The sequence below is a fragment of the Euprymna scolopes genome, chromosome 43 (assembly GCF_053919585.1).
Source record: "Euprymna scolopes isolate OS-2025 chromosome 43, ASM5391958v1, whole genome shotgun sequence".
Taxonomy (NCBI): Eukaryota; Metazoa; Mollusca; class Cephalopoda; order Sepiida; family Sepiolidae; genus Euprymna; species Euprymna scolopes.
Window position 1 is genome coordinate 48,798,220 of NC_136524.1, and position 20,357 is coordinate 48,818,576.

At 33.5% G+C, this 20,357-nt stretch overlaps 1 protein-coding gene across 3 annotated transcripts in view; it reads right to left on the bottom strand.

Moving 5' to 3' along the window:
- The window catches only part of LOC145268330 (adenylate kinase 7-like), a 107,186-nt gene that overhangs the window by 60,565 nt on the left and 26,264 nt on the right, over positions 1-20,357 (bottom strand). For all 3 annotated transcript variants that reach the window (XM_080123821.1, XM_080123822.1, XM_080123820.1), the window contains exons 2-4: positions 17,526-17,699; positions 9,086-9,194; positions 4,977-5,071 (exon numbers count right to left, since the gene is read on the bottom strand). In XM_080123821.1, the coding sequence (XP_079979947.1) occupies positions 4,977-5,071; positions 9,086-9,194; positions 17,526-17,690 (369 nt within the window). In that variant the 5' untranslated portion in view covers positions 17,691-17,699. The remainder of the gene's footprint in view (positions 1-4,976; positions 5,072-9,085; positions 9,195-17,525; positions 17,700-20,357) is intronic.

Genomic DNA, 20,357 nt, shown 5'->3' on the forward strand with positions numbered 1-20,357 from the left:
CTTAACAACTTGTTTCCGGGAGAGTTCATCTCCAAGAAATTAAAACTGAAGGAACTATTTAATTTGTGAACCTGAGCCTTAACAGAATTCAAGAACTTCTTTGCTACTAAGTGGTTGCTTAACTTCTCTATGCCCAATATATGAGAAAAAACAGAATCCACAATGTTGTCCTTATCTAGAAATTCTGACGCGAGAATGTCGGTGGCTATGCGATAGTTTTCCTCAGATATAGAGAGGTGCCGCACCAGTTGAAAGGCGTAGCCAGACAAATGGTTTTTCAGCACAACTAACCTCAGGGCGTCATTTTCTAAGTCCACTACGCTATTCTCGAATTCCCGCTGAAAATTAAGGAAGGCTAATATATCGTTTTCTAAATCCTTTTCACTAAACTCGGGACATTCAATTTTGGGCGTCATCCCCAGACGTTTTTCCTTAATAAGAGAGACTTTGTGATTTGCACTATCCCTTACTTCTACCGAAGGCTTGAGTCTAGACAATTTTTCCAAAACCTTCACTCGATTAAGAGCGCAATCCCTATTAAATGCCTTAATCTCCTCATCTTCTGTTCCCTCAATTAAATAGGCATTAATAATTTGCTCGTCTAATAAATCCACTGAAGCAGTGTAATCATCTATCTGCTTTTTATACAACGTATAACCTACTTCGTTTATTTCATCTAACGAGTCTAAGAACTCAAACACCCCCCATGTAAAAAAAAAAAAAAATCATAACTCCCTGCACTTATGATTCTTAAAAGGATGAAACACTAATGCTTGTAGGTATATATATATATATATATATATATATATATATATATATATATATATATATATATATAAGAAATAAAACGAACTGCGCTGCGCCGGAGACTTCTTGAATCTGCGCTTATCGCAATTTCAAGCACTATTAAACAACGTGGAGGTTTCTATAACATAGCGCCATTAATAAGTAAACTGTTATTAAAAGAACATTATTTATCTGTGGACACAGGTTAACTTTCTCACACCATTCAAACACCCCCTGTAATAATTAACACATAATCTCAATCAATAAATTACATAAAAAACACTCATTTCATTTCTGTTACAAACTTATATTTGAATTTCAACAGATATATCTTTTTCCCAATAAGAATATAAACTTGCGTTCATAGTTTTAAAATTAAATTAAGACTATATGACGTCACTAAAATTTCCTTCTCTTTAACAGCGCCAGCCCCTCCCTCCTTTTTGAATTTCCAACATCAATTTTCCGTTTCTCTGAAATAGAACTGCGTCACACTGTGCACGTGAAACATTTTCAAATATTTTGTACTGGTATATTTTTTGGTTTCTTAATTTCATTCATCCAGAGGAAGTCTCGAAATAAAGACGAAACGTTGATGAACACATAATACGGTTTGTTCCTTTTTATTTTCTCTCTCTCTCTCTCTCTCTCTCTCTCTCTCTCTCTCTCTCTCTATATATATATATATATATATATATATATATATATATATATATATATATTGTTACAGACTGGTATGAAGCTGAGTCGGGGTGGATGTCCCCTGCTAAGAATCTTATGACTCTAGGTCAGCGCTTTCGCTTCACCGCTTTGTAGTCTGTAACACAATATAAAAATAAAAATAAAATAATGACAAGTAAAGTGTCGTCCACAATTTGTGACCTATTTGACATGTTTTCTGAGGTTCTCATTAGCACATTTTGTTCGGAACAATTCAAACTCAAAGCAAGAATGACACAACACTAAAATCTTAAAACACAAATTTGATTCAACATCCTTAAATTTAATATTACACCGCAATAGGTTGGGGTGAGTTCGGATGATAAAAAAAAGGAAACATCATAAAAGAAAGAAAAGAAAACAAGGTGACAAACAAAAAAAATAATATAAGAGAAAATGTACATACCATTTCCATTATGGTATGACAGCTCGGCCAAGGACAAGGAGAGGGGATATCGGGATGGGGAAATCATAATATTCACTTAACTTTATCCAATTAAACTTTCGTGTTTCATAATGTCTCCGAAAAGTTCATCATTCACAAGATTTTTCCTGTTTGGTTACTTCTTGGATGGGGACGTCCGTCGACATAACAATATTTTTGTTCGTTGCAACCCTCTTCTTATTCATCTTTAATATCTTCGCCATGAACTTTCCATGATGTCCATTCTTGGCCGAAAAAATTCAACTCCTGTTTATTTCAGGGAAATCTGTTTACACTGCGTTTTGGGCATTCCTAAGCATCACCGGCTTAGAGCGAATTTTTGTTATTTTTTTTTTGATTCATTATTCGCTCAAATGTAAACAAAACAACCAGTTCATTTGACAACCTTCATTGCTCTCCGCAGTCTCTTTTTCTTTTCTTTTTTTTTCTTGCCTCTCAATATTTTTATATGAACGCTATCGTTTATCACCGTTAAAAAGAATGCTCAGTTCAAAAACTGCTTTTTTTTATTCGTCAGCATTGATTTCACTTTTTCTTTCTCTCTCTTCCCTTTTCATTAGCTTCGCTGATAGTGGGATCTCTCGCGCATTGCATTTTCAGAGGGAGGGAGGGGTGTATGTGTACGCCTCGAACGCTAGTGTGTTTATTTGTTTGTTATTATTATTTATTTATTTCATTTTTTTTTATTCAATTTAAATTCACGCTCACCGAAAGGAAGGGGGGGGCTGCATGCTTTCATATTTATATTTAAATTTAAATTCACCATTCACCGTAGGCGTTCCCTAAGAGATAACAAAAACTATTTCTTATTCTGTTATGATTATTTCCTAATTTATCAACCGATATCAACCAGCCTCTCTACCAATATAACAATATATAAAAGTGAGAATGTGTATGTATGAAGACAATGCTCAACCTATATACTCAATGAATCTTTGATCTACAGACATGAAATTTGGTCTATTGGATATTGGATATATAAAACGTTTTAGTTGGTTTTCATCCGGAAATAAGTGCTGCTAATTGAAAAATAGGTTCATGGGGATTATTGAACTTTTATCTGTTTGCGAACTCCTTCACGAATGCGCATATGTGAATTGTTCACATGACAGATTCCTTATGTTAATAATAAGTAGGTTTGAAAACACTTTTTAAAGATCCTGCCAAGCTGGCCTAATGGTTATCGTACTTGGCTTGCTGTCTTTAGGTTTTGGTTTTGATCTCAGCTCAAGTATTTTTTTTTCTTACTTACAAAAAGTGAACTGTTTAGAAAAAAAGCATAATACTATTATTACAGGGGGTGTTTGAATGGTGTGAGAAAGTTAACCTGTGTCCACAGTTAAATAATGTTCTTTTAATAACAGTTTACTTATTAATGGCGCTATGTTATAGAAACCTCCACGCTGTTTAATAGTGCTTGAAATTGCGATAAGCGCAGATTCAAGAAGTCTCCGGCGCGGCACAGTTCGTTTTATTTCTTATATATATATATATATATATATATATATATACCTACAAGCATTAGTGTTTCATCCTTTTAGGAATCATAAGTGCAGGGAGTTATGATTTTTTTTTTTTTACATGGGGGGGGTCACCACTTATCAAGGCCCAGGAGCCACTCGGGGATAAGGGTTATTGTGTGTACAGTAATCATTGGGATAGTATCGAAGTAATAGTTAGTATTGGGGATTTGATAAGGTATCATTACTTAAGGGGGCGGTTCATTAGGAATTTGTTTGCGTTGGACTTGAAGACATCCAAGTTGAATTCCGGGGGGGGGGGGAACAGGCAAGCAGCAGAGAGTTCCACATCCATGCAGTTCTAAGAAAGAAGCTTTGTTCATGGAATCTATCTTTTGATTTAGGCACGGATAAAGAGTGGAGAAAATTATTGACAGTGGTTTCAGCTAGTCGGGTGTTTTTCGTGAAAGACTGGCGAGAGGGGACCAGAGAATGGAGCTCAAATGAGCACTTGCCATGGAAATAACGATAAAATAGAGACAGGCTCGCAACGTCTCTTCTGTGGGAGAGAGGTTGCATGGAAGAGAAAAGGGCATCCCCACCAAGCCACGAAGTCTATTTTGTACTCTGTCAAGGCAGGATAGACTGTTTTTAGCGGCTCCTGCCCAGATGAGAGCCATTCATTTCAATCGATGCCAGTTGGGGATCAGAGCGTTTATGATATGATAGGAGCTTGGTCTTACAGCCGACTAGGAGATTCGAACCCGGCCACAAAGCCATCCCTAACTCCATTAGCAAGGAATAAACTACACGGCCAATGATATAATTGAAACTAACATTTATATTAATGTCTGGACGGCAATATATATATATATATATATATATATATATATATATATATATATATATATATATATAGAGAGAGAGAGAGAGAGAGAGAGAGAGAGAGCAAGTTGATGCATTGATTGCAGGTGATTAAATGACTTACTGACTAAATAGTTTTCTAACGAATGATAAAAAATATAAAAATTAAATAAGTTCTTTTTTTTATAGTTTTAAAGGTTAAAAAACTTCCAAGACTATATATATATATATATATATAATTTTGCCCTTTTCTCTTCTGATGAGAAGCATTAATTGATTTAATTGATTTACATTTCAAGTTTACTTTATTGAAAAATATTTTCATTCATGCAATGGTTTCTACCCATTTTAAAATGCATATTTTTTCTTGATGAATAATAAATTCAAGATATTATTTTTTTTTTTCACAATAGTGCTAACACTTAGCAAAGCCCAGAGACCACCTAAGAATAAGGGTTAATGGGTGTCACGTGAGACAACACCGTGTTAATTGGTGATGGTGAAATTTGGATAGGAATTAATTTATTTAAAAGGATGGTTCAACAAGAACATGTTCGCATTACACTTGAAAATTACCATGTTATAGTCAGCTGGAAATGATAAAGTAATCCGACGAGAAGAGAAAAAAAGGGTAGTGCATTAGCTTTTTCGAATTTGCCATAGCGGAAGAGAAAAAAGAGTAGAAGATATTACCAACTTACTGGATCTGTCGGCTTAGTTTTGGCCCAAGTGAGAACAGTTGAAATCAAGATGAAAGTCTTTGGTTTCAATATTTTATCTAGATCTGCCTGTAATTCTTTTAAAAAAAAATGGAGAGAGAGAAGAAAATAGATTCAGATAAATTACTGTTTCTGTTAGAATTTATACATATAAGCAACATATTTGATGCTTGTGCAGTTTAGCAAAGGCATTTAAAACAAAGATAAAGAAAAATCTCTAGATGTACATGCCCATAATAGAATGAAATTCTCATTTAAAAAATCGTTTAATTTGATGAAATAGTTTTCTTTTTTTTTTTTACAGAGGAAAATAAAATTTTAGTGAGACCGATCGTGATGGAGCCATCATGGCAATTTCCAGCTACGAAAAAGGGAGGGGGGGCGCAAGGGGAGATAATTTCATCTAATTCTTGAAGTTGACCAAAATTTGATAAGATTAATTTTACAGTTTTAAATAATTTTAGATATTCTTTTTTTCTTTCTGTTTTTTTGTTTCTTTCAAAAATATCCTTTCAAAATTTATTGATAAAGTTGATAGGACTTCATGTGCGTTTTGACAAACTTTAAGAATTAGAACTGCATCATGTGCTTCATTACTGATCATAAAATATTTAATCACCTCAGTATCGCAGAGTTTCGGAAACTTATTGTCACCCCACTCCCATCAATATCCTCTGCCATCAAATATAAAGTCTTGAGATTGTTTGGTCACGTTAACTGTTCCAGTGTAGGGCATATGTAGACCATTCATTGAAGGCATAATTCAACAAAACCAGTTGAAAAGCTAGACAAAATAAAAGAATCAATAGATAGCGTGAATGGACGAATTCTCTACCTATATAAGAACCAAGCACATCCAAGGATGGAGTACTGGTGCCACATCTGGGAAGAAGCTGTTAGTTAGAAGCACCTTATTCTGCCTTGGCAGAATTCAAAACAGACTTTGTAGCATAATGGGGAATGCCTTTTCTCTTCCCTGCAACCTCTTCCCCACAGAAGAGATGTTGTGAGCCTGCCTCTGCTTTGTCATTATTTTCATAGAAAGTGCTCGTCTGAGCTCTAATCTATAGTCCCCCCCCCCTGGCCTGATTAATACATTATATCACTATTTTTTTAAACATATAGTCTCCCATTTAATTTTAAACATATCATCTCCCATTCTACTCGATTTTATTAATAAAAAAAAAGGAAATTTCACTATCCAGTTTATGAAAAGTGAGGGCGAAACTAGTCAGTTGGCCTCCTTCATTAAGCCCCCCCCCCCACTTTTAATCATGAACATCAAAATGGGTCTTTCTGTCAGGAAGTCATCATATATATATATATATATATATATATATATATATATATATATATATATATATATATATATATTGCAATCATGATATCACCTAGAGACTGATCACGTTCAAACCTAAGAGACATTCTCTCTGCAGAGTGAAGGCTTCTTCAAGCGAACATGAATAGTCTCCAAGATCTTCAGGTGATAGGTCGAATGAGCAGAACTCAAAATAGTGAATGAGTAAGTACTAAAGTTTGTAGCACATGCCGGGTTTTTAAACAAATGTTCAGCTATAGAAGACCCAGATGTGTTAATAAGAACGTCTGTGGGTAGGTAAGTCCCATTCCTGCTTTTGCTAGGTACGTGCTGTTGGACTCTACTATCAAGTCTTAACAACATCTGACCTACGTAGTCAGCACTGCAACTACATTTAAATTTATAAATTACATTATTATTATGATGGCAAGGTAGCACGTCTTTGCAACAAGATATCATTATCAGTTTCGTAAAGAACAGAACACATACATTTGAAGCAAAATAGCATCTTTCAACTGTAGAGCTGATTTAGGTGGCAAACTTCTCACTTACTGATCCTAACCATGGTAAACGAATATAAATCGGACATTTAGTCACCGTATGGATTTTTGTTTGGGAAAAATCAGTTATTTTCCTTTTGATGACTGACCTAATCACATCGAGGGGGTACTCATTATTGGATAAAGTGCCAGTAATAATTTTCTGTTCTTTATCCAATTTTCTTTTAGAACAAATCATAAAGGCTTGAAGCGTTAGGGTCCAAAAAAAATTAATCTTTTATTTGGTAGGGCAAAACGAATCCCAGCATGTATACAATCCTGTAAACGTGGGTTTACAATATATTGATGTAAAGTAATAATAATGTTGAAGGCATAATACAAGGAAGTCAGTCAAAAGGAAGACAAAAGGAAAGATGGGCAGACAACGTCAGTGACAAGAATAAATAAAATAAATGGTGCATCATGGGTAAATTTTGGAGTGAAATTCAGTAAATTAAAAAAAAAAAATTATGACAAATTTATTCTTCAACAACGAATACAAAAATTTAAAGTTTTCTCTTTAATCCATGAATTTTCAACAAATGGCTCATCTCATCAGAGGAAATTTTTTTTTTTTTTTTTTTTTTTTTACATAGGCATCACCACTTATCAAGGCAAGAGGCCACTCGGGGATAAGGGTTAAAGAGTGTACAGTAGTCAATTGGACAATATAGTAATTGTCAGTAATGGAAATTCAGTAAATTTGTTAACTTAAGGGGAACGGCTTATCAAGAACTTGTTAGCATTGGACTTGAAGACAACCATATTGTAGTCAGCTGGAAAGCAGGAAAACAAAGGACAGTTCCACAGGCATGCAGTTCTAAGAAAGAAGCTTTGTTCATGGAATCTATGTTTAGGTTTAGGCACAGATAAAGGGTGGGGAGAATTATTGATAGTGTTTTTTTGGAAAAATAATGTTTATAGGGACTCATAAAATTTTGTTATTTAGCACATACATTGAAAAACTAAAAAGCTTGCATGAAAAATCTAAAAGAAATCAAGATTAAAAACGGATATTCCATGGTGCAGTTAGGTTCAATGAAAACAATAGAAGCACAGTGATAAAATCTGATTGGGATTGTTTTATAAATATTGACATTAATATTTATATGGAGTTTAATTTTACAGTATTATACAAACTGTAATCTGAAAGTATTTCAAAATTTCAGTTAATTTATATATATATATATATATATATATATATATATATATATATATATATATATATATATATATATATATATATATAAACGGCTATATGTCTGTCTGTCAGTCTGTCTCTCGGTCTCCATATTTTTAAATTCTATCTCCTCTGAAACTAAAAGTCACAGAGCAGTACTAGGGCCCTCAAATGATTGGATTTTTTATGGGCCAATCTTTTATGGGTCTTTAGCCAGTTAAGATTGTTTTTAAGGGGTCAAAAAGGGGTCAAAATTGAAAAAAAAAATCATTAAACATTTTGTACATTCATCTTAGTTTATTTTTAATGTTTAATTAGTCCATATGCATGTCACATTGGTATAGTGGAAACGTCACCAGCTTTGAATGCTACAGTTTCAGTTTTGATTCTTGCTGATGACACCTAAATAATTTTCTTTTTTTTACTTCTGAAATCATGACTGTATGATAATATATACAAAATCTGGACAAATTAAAATAAGCATATTTTATAACCGGGCCACCCCCCCCCCGGCTTATATATATATATATATATATATATATATATATATATATATATATATATATATAGAGAGAGAGAGAGAGAGAGAGAGAGAGAGACAGACAGACAGACAGACAGAGAGAGGGAGAGAGGGGGGATAGATAAATTAATCGATAGATAGGTAGGTAGATAGATAGTTATCTATCTAGCCATCAATCTATATATATATATATATATATATATATATATATATATATATATATATATATATATATATAGACAGACAAACATACAGATAGATAGATAGATAGATAGATAGATAGATAGATAGATAGATAGAGTTAAAGAGAAATATTTTCGTGGTGAACACAAATTGAATTAAACATTTCTGTGCATCCACATGTCAGTTTATTGTAGAACATGACTCTTTAATTGAGAAGGTCTTATAAGCAGTATAGTAAATGATGAGTATAAAAAAAAAAGAAATGCATTGTGGGAAAATAACAAGACAAAAAAACACACTAAAATCATCGCAAATAATTAAAAGAAAATGCATGTTTCATGCGATATTTACCTGATACGGCCCAAACTGCTTCATCAATTTGATTTACATCTCGTGTGATATCGTATATGATAATATCGCTTTCAAGAAGATACTTGTAAAGTTCATCTTTTACAGTGGACTGAAATAAAATATAAGATATAACACAATTATTATTCATGCTCTTATGTACTTAGATTAATATGTGAAAACATTTAATATTATTAACAACATCAAATTGCAGTTTTAATCATGCTGACGCACCAGTTCCCGTTAAATCACCAAAGTTAAGAATCGTTGAGCTTGGTCAGTACTAAAATGGGTGACAATTTGGGAATACCAGGTGCTGTATGTGCTCTCCGCTTATCTCGGCAGCATTTCCAGTCTTCTTAGACTTCCTTGCTACTAGAATTAGGCAGTGCCGACTCAGTGTGTGTGTGTGTGTGTGTGTGTGTGTGTGTGTGTGTGTGTGCGCGCGCAAAAAGTCTCTACTAAACTCCTCTTTGAATATTTGGTCTGCAAACTTCAAATTTGATATATAAGGTATTTGGACCTTGGGAACACTATATACAGTATATTTACATTTTTTAACTAGCGCATACATCAAGTTATCTTTTAAAAGAGAAAGTTAAAGATTATTTAACTTGTGTTCATTTTTGAGACGTTTGAATAATGTAAGATTTTAAGGCACCATTTTAGGAACTTGAAGCTTTTTTCTATTTCAATAACGTCAAAAAAATGTTTTGCAAACAATTAAAAAAAAAGATATGTACACTGTACGGTGAAGATGCTTTAGGTTACAGAACGGTACGGAAGAAAATTATCTGATCTTCATGAAAATTCCAATATTAATTAATTAATTAATTAATTAATACAAAAGTTTTTTTTTTACATTTATCACTTTCATATTACCATCAGAACGGAGTACTATTATTTAAATCAATAATACAATAGAGTATCTTGAAATAACGTATATATAGACTTTTTTAACCAGCAACCCATGCATTTCTCAAAGGAAAAATGGGATCTCCTCCTTCTCCTCCTTGAATGTGACGTCCTTTCATGAACCACATAAATATTGCAAACTATATGGCCTGACAAGAATGACAGACTATATATGAGATGAACACCCGGCATCAGCCAATAAAAATCCAGCAATCCTAATTCCTGTATTTAACACCCTACTTACCCCTCTACTTTTTTTTTTTTTTTTTACACAGGCATAACCCACATTATCAAGGCCAAGAGGCCACTTGAGGACGAGGGTTAAAGCGTGTACAGTAGAAATTGGACAATATAGTAATCAATTCGGTAAATTTGTTAACTTATATGGAACGGCTCATCATCAAGCACTTGTCATGAAAATAACGATAAAGCTTGTTTACGTTAGACTTGAAGACAACCATATTGTAGTCAGCCGGAAAGCAGGAAAACGGAAGACAATTCCACAGGCGTGCACTTCTAAGAAAGAAGCTTTGTTCATGGAATCTACGTTTAGGTTTAGGCACAGATAAAGAGTGGGGGGAATTAGTGATAGTGTTTTCAGCTAGACGAGTGTTTCTTGTGAAAGTTTGGTGAGGGGGAACCATAGACTGAAGCTCAATCGAACACTTTCCATGAAAATAACTATACATCAGAGACAAACTCGCAACATCTCTTCTGTGAGATAGAGGTTGCAGGGAACAGAAAAGGACATCTCCTACGAGGCTACAAAGTCTATTTTGAACAAGGCAGGACAAGTCCTTTCTAGCAGCTCCTGCCCAGATGTGGCAACAGTATTCCATTCTAGGACATACCTGGCTCTTATATAGATAGAGAATTGCATCAGCAGTGAGATATCTACTGGATCGATAGAAAGATCCCACCATTTTTCCAGTGGCCTTGGCAACAGATTTGATGTACATGTTCCATTTAAGATCAGGAGTAACGGTCAAGCCAAGAAGCTTGTCAAAACTTGAGGCCTCCTGAAGACGAGAGCCATTCATTTCAATTGATGCCAGATGTGGATCAGAGTGTTGATAATGTAAAGAGAGAAGCTTGATTTTAGATGCATTAAAAGTAACCAACCACTCCTTTCCCCATTGTACTACGTGCTCAAGATCAGAGGAGAGAGAATCGGAGAGAACTTGGTCGTTTACAGCCTTAGATGTGCTACCATAAATGGTAGTGTCATCAGCATAAATGTCTACAAATGATGTAAGGATGTGATTTGGAAGATCATTAATGTAGATCAGGAAAAGAGTTGCGCCCAGGATGGACCCCTGAACACGTCAAATTATTGACAGATACAGTATATTTACATTTTTTGACTAGCACATACATCAAGTTATATTTTGAAAGAGAAAGTTAAAGATTATTTAACTTGTGTTTATTTTTGAGCCGTTTGAATAATGTAAGATTGTAAGGCACCATTTTAGGAACTTGATTTTGGTTACTTAAAACCAGACAGACCATCAAAACGGAAATCTCTTGTTGTACTGTCTGTAAAAAGTACAACTCTCTGTCCTTTAAGTACACCAAGATTACTAACTTGCCCAAGCATGGGGTTGATGAAGGCGTTGTTGCGAGCAATATTGCTGTACTTGTAATATCTATTGTATAAACATTCTAATATCTATATTAGACTAGCAGGGAGACTCGACGTTGTCTGGGATTGAATAAAGATCAACAAATTTTTTATACTACCAATACTTTTATTGTCATCAAATAACCCATTTTTCAATCAAATTGATTGATTGCCTGTTCTAGTCTGGGACCCACCACCGTGTACCAGGAGGAAGCTCCCTGTGCCTCCCTGCAGTGATGTAGTCCACAATACATTGTAGTCTACATTACAGTGTACAGAATCTACTATTGATTTTATAAAATTATTTTCATATAATAGCTTGAATTAAATTTTAAAATGCAAAAGTCACGTATTATTATTTAATTGTGCTCTAAACAGAAACATTCATTTCATACACGCCCCTCTCTTATCAAAGAACCTACCAAGCCCGTCTACTTGTGTAGTAATAAAACTCCTCAAATGCACTTGTGATGTTAGGCTGTATCAGAGTGTTAACTTTGTTTAAAATCAGAGTGTTCCTATTTTAATCGGATATTTTTGATTATCAACTTTCAATACTTATCGGAGATATTCCCATGCAAAACCTATATAAGAAAACTCCCAGATATATAAAGTACATGTATGTGAAAATTTCATAAAAATCGGCCCAGCCACTTTGGAATCGATAGGAAACGAACTCACACACACTCTCTGACACACACACAGACAAAATGAGTTTTATATATAAGTAAAGATTTCTCTTAGTTTGTCTGTCTGTTCCACTTTTTCTCAGAAACTATTGGAGCGATCTAGCTGAAATTTTGTATGGACCTTTGTTACAATAACATACAACAAACTAAGTATTATGGTATCCGTCAGTTGCACAGTTATGGATTAATAGGATTAGTATTTAATGCAAAACCAAGCGCAAAATGAACCATATTTGACCATCAATTTGGCATGCAGCACTCATTATAACTCAACGGACTATAACTTTTGCCTGTTTTTAACAGGCTAAAAAGTCTAGTTAGTTAATATTAATCCACAATTGATAAATTACTTAAGATACTTGATGCTTTTCTACTTCTCTAAAAGCTTAAATCTATATATATAAAAGGCAAAATGTGTGTGGTCATTTCGTGTATGTCTTCAAAAGGCTTCTTTCGCCCGCGCTCCCGGGGTCATTACTATCGCTTAAAACTGTGTATATAGGTCCTATATCATAATATCTAGGAATTAGGAAAGCACGTAGCGTATAGATTTATTTATGTCGATTTTTACAAAATTATTGTTATTTTGGCTTCTAGCGTGTTGATTGGGCTTTTTAGTATAAATAAAATGAAACTAAACTCAAACGGACGTGTTCGCGGCAATGCGCTGGGAACAGATGCTTACGCTGCGTGACTTCTATTTGACCTTCTTAATTAGGTCAAATGGAAGCAGCAAAGTTAACTTTTATTACGCACACCTGTTTTTATAGTTATAGTTAGATAAATAAATTCAAACACGTCTACGCTGTATGTCGCGGTGGCCTAATGGTAACATCGCATGTTTTTTTTTTTCACACATTAATTTTCAACTCAAGGGCACGGGTTCGATTCTCATACTCACCTACCAAAACATTTTTTTATTATTATTTAACCCCCCCCCCGGAGTTTTGATTTACCTCAAGACACCCGGGCATCGCCGGGTACCCCCTGCTAGTGTATTATAAACCACAAAAAAGGATAAGCACAAAATTTAAGGCTGGAGATTTCAGCCTTGATTACGAAGAATGTAGGCAGATGACTTGATTTGACTTGACTTTGGTGACATTCACCTAGTATCGGCTGAGCCGGCTCCTCCCATAGAACACACCGCATCCTGGATGAATCCAGACACACAACAATCCGTAGCAGTCAAAATAGCTATAGGCAACCAATCCAAGAACCAACAGCGAACATTGCAGACCTATGAACCAGTGATAGGTTTGACATCAGCTTTGATGGTGTGTGTTTCAGCTGACCTCCCCAGGTGTCTTCACCAATCTTCAAATGGTTCTGACACTATTGTGTTGTGCATGAACTCACCTGTGTTGTGATGCACAGCATGGCTGAATGAACAATGATGACCAAATCAAAACATTAATTGAGAATAGACTACATTATACAATACGTGAACTAGCAGAAAGGATTAACATAACAATATTAATATTATTAAACAAATAAATTATTCATGAGTATTTTATTAAACAATATATGCGTGTATATATATATATATATACACATATAACTACTTCGTTTACTCACATAAAATTAATATACGAAAGTATAAATTTATGCGTAAACTTTAAGTATTTACTTCAACAGTGCTCAATACGTAGGTAGAGCTAGTTAGTAAGTTATAAAATATATATGGTGATTGAGCTACACTGAATATTCCGCTGATAGTTTGTGTATATGCATGTTTATTTATTTTTATTTTGTTTGTTTATTTTCTATTGTTTTTGTTAGTTTTTAAATTATTTTGTATCGCTATCCTAGAGTAAATTTTATCCTGTGAGCACAGTTGTTCGCTATTTCTCTCCTACAGTTTAATAGATGTTGGGGTTCTTTAAAGTATAGAATGGCAAATTTTTCATGAAGGCATAATCTGTATGGATCATCTAGGTCTCTACGTGTGTTTGCTTGTCTTACTATTTTCCATTCGACTACCGGAGAACGTCCACTTTCCTTGAGTTCCCAGTATTTGTTTGCTAGCGTTGTTTTCATAGTGTTTTTTATTATTGAATGTACTTTTGTGGTCATAATATCGAGTTTTGAAATCTAAGGAAGTCATACCTACGTAATATTTCTTGTTATTCGGGTTTTCTTTCACAAATATTGTGGCCTGGTAAACTATGCTTTTAGTTAGACATCTATTTTGAAGTAGGCAGAGTGTGCAGTATCTACAGTTGCATTTATCTTGTTCGTTCTTAGTATTTTTATTTTTATTTCTTATATGGTTGTTGTTGTCCAGAGAAATTTCTTGTCAAGTTTTGTTTTTAACATTTGATTGTATGGCGCTGTATACCAGATTATATTTCTTTTTCTTCTATTTTTAATTTTATTATAGTTATTGGTGTCTTGTAGCTTATATTTCATATCAATATTTTTGTACCCACTATTTTTTAGGGCTGTTTCATAGATGTTGGTTGATCTGTTAAATACATTTTCATCACTTGAGTTATTACTGGGTCTACTTACGATCGTGTTAGGAATCTGTTTTATAATTGATGGTGATTGATTGGACTTAGGGTTTACATATATTGGATTAGCGTTATCTTTTAAGTAGGGTTCATATGTGTTTTTATCTAAATTTAACATGATGTCCAGGAAGTTTGTTATTTTCATGTTAGCCAATATGACGACTTTTAGGCCTAGTTTTTTCATTTCCTTGTGTATGATTTTCTTAAAGTTATCTCCCTTGACTTTGTTGGAGTCTTTTATTATAGCTAATCCATCATCTCTATATAGGCCAATATCCATAGTATCAAATATGCTTGTGAGCGTATATAGAATGAATAATCCCACAAGATCTGATGCCTCTTCAGAATCCAGGTACCCATTTCCAAATCAGACAAATTTGTCATCTTAGTTTTTATCCATTGGTAATTGCTATTTATTAGAACTGATTTTCTACATTTTTTAATGATGTTGATTTCTTCCGAGGATATATCAGTGTATGCCTCAACAAATTCTAGGGCAATGTTGAAAAGTTCTTCAGGTATCGAGGGATAGAAGTGTATGATGTCGAACTGTATAAACGTACATTTATTTTTGTTTTCTATATTTTTAAACCAAGTGATTGCTTTGGCAACATTTGCCGACTGGTTTAATTCTAAGTCTTGTTTGATTTGTTTGTTTACTCTAGAAAGTATTGCTTTGTTAATTCAACCTATTTCTGGTTTAGTTGGGTTTATCAAGCGGGTGCTGGGATTATTATTGAAGTCACATTTGTGGTCTTTGAGCAGAATGTATGCCTCTCTAGGTTTCAATTTGCCAGCTTTATCGCTAATTTTTAATTTATCGGTAATTTGTTTACTATGTAGTCGCATTCGTTTGTATCCAGTTTTTTGTAGTTTTTTGTAATGTTTCTGTGATTAGTTTGTTATATTCTTGTTTGTCTATTTTATAAAAGTTTCTAGTTTTATCTGCTTTCACAAAGATTTTATTAGAGTTGTTTATGTTTCTAATGATTTTGTGTAGTTTCCGTTAGAAATTGTTAGGTTGATTGTGGAATTCTAAGTTTTTAATTACGTTTAAAAGGTCATTTTCAAAGTTTATCAAGAGGTCTAGTGCTTTTTAGGGTTTTAAAACAGATTCTTTTTTGTTTACTTTTTCATTTTTAAGGAAGAAATTTGCTCGCCATCGCATGCATGTCATTAAATATTTAATGATTTAATAATAATATCTCTTTGTAGATGTATAAATGTGGCTCTTTTTCTTCTGATGATGAGAAGCATTTGACTTCGAACGCTATGACCTAATAGCTCAGTATTCTACATTACTAACAGCCTAGCCTTTTGATACACTTACATATATACATATATATATATATATATATATATATATATATATATATATATATATATATTATAAAATATAAAAATCTTATCAAAAAATAATTCAAATTTTAAAAAAACATTAAAATCCTGTAAAGAAGGTATACAGAATTTTTAATTATCCGACAAGGAGTACAGATAAACTTGAAAGACCTTATTCCACAGAGTTTCGAAAAACACAATTCTTCTCATCAGAGGAAAGAGGTTTGCAAAATATACAATAAATCTTGCAGATTAATGCATTAAAAGAAACTACAAGTATGAATTGAATCATATTTGTATAAAAAAAAGTTTTTAACAGTTTGTGAAAGTTTATAAAGTTTCATAATTGTTATTAAAGCAGAAACAAGGAAAAAAGTTGAAGTATAAAAGGAAATGGTAAAATCCATTTAATAAGGAGGTAAAATCCAGGAAGGACAGGATAAATTCAAATAAGTCCATAATGGGAAACAGAATTACAGATGTCCATGGCAAATTCATGCTTCCAAAAAATCCATCAGATTACAGAGAAGTAAAATTCAAGTTAAAAAAAACAAAACAATTATTTTTTTTTAAATATGACGGAAAAAGCAATATGGAAATAGGAAATATCAAAGCCATCTTAGCAAATGGAAAAGATGAAATGAAGACTTAAGGAATAGCAATAAAGATTGAAATGTAAACAGAAGAAGGGAGAGTAAAAAAGTGAAAGGAAAAATGAAAGAAGAATAAGGAAAGAGGAAGAAAGGATAATAAGAAGCAGAAAAAGAGGGGAGAAAGTAGATATAGGAGAGAGAAAAGGAGAGAAAAAAGAGGGAAAAGGTCGATTGAAAACCAACATTGTCAATCTATTTTTAGAACAGATAAATAGGTCAGGTGAGGTCATTGGGACCCAGACAGAAAGATAATTATGTGGAAATGATAATTCAAATTTATTTATTTAAAATCGGGAGGAAAGTTTAAATGATTGGAAGGTTTACAGATCATAAGTTAAAGCTTAATAATTTAATGTCCGTATATACATATATCCATATACAAATGCATATGTATACATATTTGGTACAACACAAACTTTCTGAACAACCTGGTAGAATTAATAGTGGTAATTGTTGTGACCCAATAGGTCACAGGTATATCTAGTATTTCAATGTTTTTTTTAAATAAATGTTAAATTTAAATGTATTATATATTTATATAAATATTTTTACTATTTTTGCAGTAAAAATAAAAGTTTGCAAAATCCCCAAACAGATTTAGTCATTGTTTTTGAAAAATACCAGCAAGCTTACATTTAAAAAGTTCTCATTTGAAAATGTTTGATTAAAATAAAAAAAAAATGAAAAAATTCAAAGAAATGCTTGTCTTACTCTTATTATCTTAATGGCACAATCAGGCTTTGTGGCATCATCATCTTTAACAGTTCCAATAACTTCATAAGATCCTTCTTTTGGTGCTGTAAAACTTAATTCGTCAGCATCCGATTTTTTTTCTTCAGCATCTTCATCCAACAAAGTGGCACCCACCAAGCACATTGAAAGATACTAAAAAAGGAAGTGAAACATTAATTGCACATAAAACAATAAATTTTTAAAACACATTTTCTTTTCTGCTACAAAAAGGGTATACCATAACTTTTTTTTTTAAAGCTTTTTCCTGCATTTTAAGCAAAAACACACTGCAGATTGAGTAGTAATTATTTTTTAAAAAAGAAGGTATACCTCGAAAATTTTTGTAAAAATATGACACGACCCATGGAATCCTAATGTGATATATTATGTTGGTAAATAAATATTTAACTGAAAGTTATTGAATTCTTTTTTTAATATGGAAATTGCTCCAGACAAGGCATGAAACCGCTTGATATAAGGAGCTTAAAAAATACTACTTCATGATTAAAAACTTGCCAATGATAAATGTTAGATATATAAATTTCGATCTAGAAAACAGCAATTCTTTCCCCTTTTGTCAGAAACATCACACATGGAATCTGAGGACTAAAAGACAAAATAAGGGAAGTGAGAAGTATGAGATTGCAAAAAATAAAACCCAAGATCCACTCTCTACCATTCAATGTTATATGGATAGATTCTGACCCAGAAAACAGCAATTCTTCCCCCTTTGTCAGAAACATTACACATGGAATGCGAGGACTAAAGGACAAAATAAGGGAAGCAAGAGTTATGAGGCTGCCAAAAATAAACTCATGGTTTACTTTCTGCTCCCCACTGTTATATGAATTGATTCTGACCCAGAAAACAGCAATTCTTCTCCTCTTGTCTGAAACATTGCACATGGAAGGTGAGGAATAAAGGACAAGATAAGGGAAGCAAGAGTTATGAGGCTGCCAAAATAAACTCAAAGTTCACCAGCTATTCCCTTTGATCCGTTTACTTTGTCTTATATACAATGATGTTTTCAACCAAATTGCATTGTCACCACCTTAAAAAAATTCAACTTATTCTTCTTTCTGTACTTCAACAGACAAAAATTGTATAGTTTATTTTAAAATTTAGTATCAATAATAAGTTGGAAATTTAAGTTAAAATCTAAAATGCAAATATCACATTTGTAGCCATGTTATATGTTGGGACCCTATGCCAGTAAGTAGAGATTATGTTAACTAGTATAAATTTTGGCCTGTCAGGATAACCTGTGGTAACCAAAAATAGACCCAGCTGGAGGTAGCATAATTGGAGTGGAATGAGGGGGGTCAAAGGTTAGCTCTGTAGACAAAACATACTAGAAATGCAGATGTCAAATGATATGATGTAGAAATGACGTCATGTGTTCAAAGGACAGAACTGAGTTTCTAGTCAGTCCATCATTGGGAGTAGTACAGACGAGATGCCCCTGACTAAGTGAATGTTGCTTTGAAACTTTCCCCATGCATCGCCATCATTAAGACTAGGTTAGAAAAACAAGAAGTAATTAATTAATTACATATTGTCTCTCCCCCAATTAGTAAACTATCTCTAATAAAACCTTGGAAAACCTTAGCAAGTCTGCATTGTGTTTTCATCCAGGAGTTGTTTTGTTCATCTAGCTAAACAGAGGAAGCCAATGGTCAACAGTCACAAAGAGATTGCAGCTCACTCCCAATGTGGAAAAGCAACGATTGGAAAATGAAGATGAGCAACCGTGCACATATGCATAAAAGAGACCTTATTTGATTTATTGTTTGATTGCTCACCGCCAAAAACACACATGTGCAGAAGTATGTGCTCATATAAACAATGACATACAAACTGCTTGTTTAACATTTAAAATGTTACAGCAATTGCATGACTGAGATTTTTTTGAAAAAAAAGAGAGTCACCACTTATCAAGGCTCGAAGACCATTCAAGGATAAAGGTTAATGAATGTAAGGTGGTAGTATAGTAATCATTAATGGTGTGGATTGGCTAGAATTTGGATTATTTAAGGGGATGGTTCAACAAGAACTTGTTTACATTGGTCATGAAGACTACCATATTGTAGTTGGTGAGGAAGCAGGCCAGTGGAACAGTGTTCCACATGCGGACAGTTTCAGGAAAGAAACTTTGTTCATGGAATCTGTGTTTAGGTTTAGGTACAGATAAAGAGTGAGGGAAATTGTTGATATAGATTGTAGCTAGTTGAGTGTTTTTTTTATGAAAGTTTGGCAAGGGAAGACCATAGATTGGAGCTCAGACGAGCATGTGCCATGAAAATAACTATAGAGCAGAGACAGGCTTGCAACGTCTTTTCTATGGGAAAGGGGTTGCAGGGAAGAGAAAAGGGAATCATCTGCCACTTTTAAGACGTACTTGGCTCTTATACATATAAAGGATTGCATCGACAGTGAGATACTAACTGGAGCAGTAGAGTGATTCAACCATTTTTTCAATGATATTAGCAACATCATTAAACATGCATCAAATCTATTGCCAAGATCACTGGAAAATGGTTGGAGAATCTTATCGCTTCAGTAGGTATCTCACTGTCAATGCAAGTCTCTATCTGCAGTGAGATACCTACTGCTTTCTTTTGTATTCAAATGCAATCACTTGCATAATGATTAGTCTGCGGGTTAGTTGCCTAAAACAGGCACTTAACATGCTCATTTAGAGATACATTGGCCAATTCAAACATTTCTGTGGATGCTTAGTTTTTTTAAGGCATTTATGTTCAACCTGAGTTTGGCACGAAAGTCAAATAGTTTCAGAACAGATGCCATGGG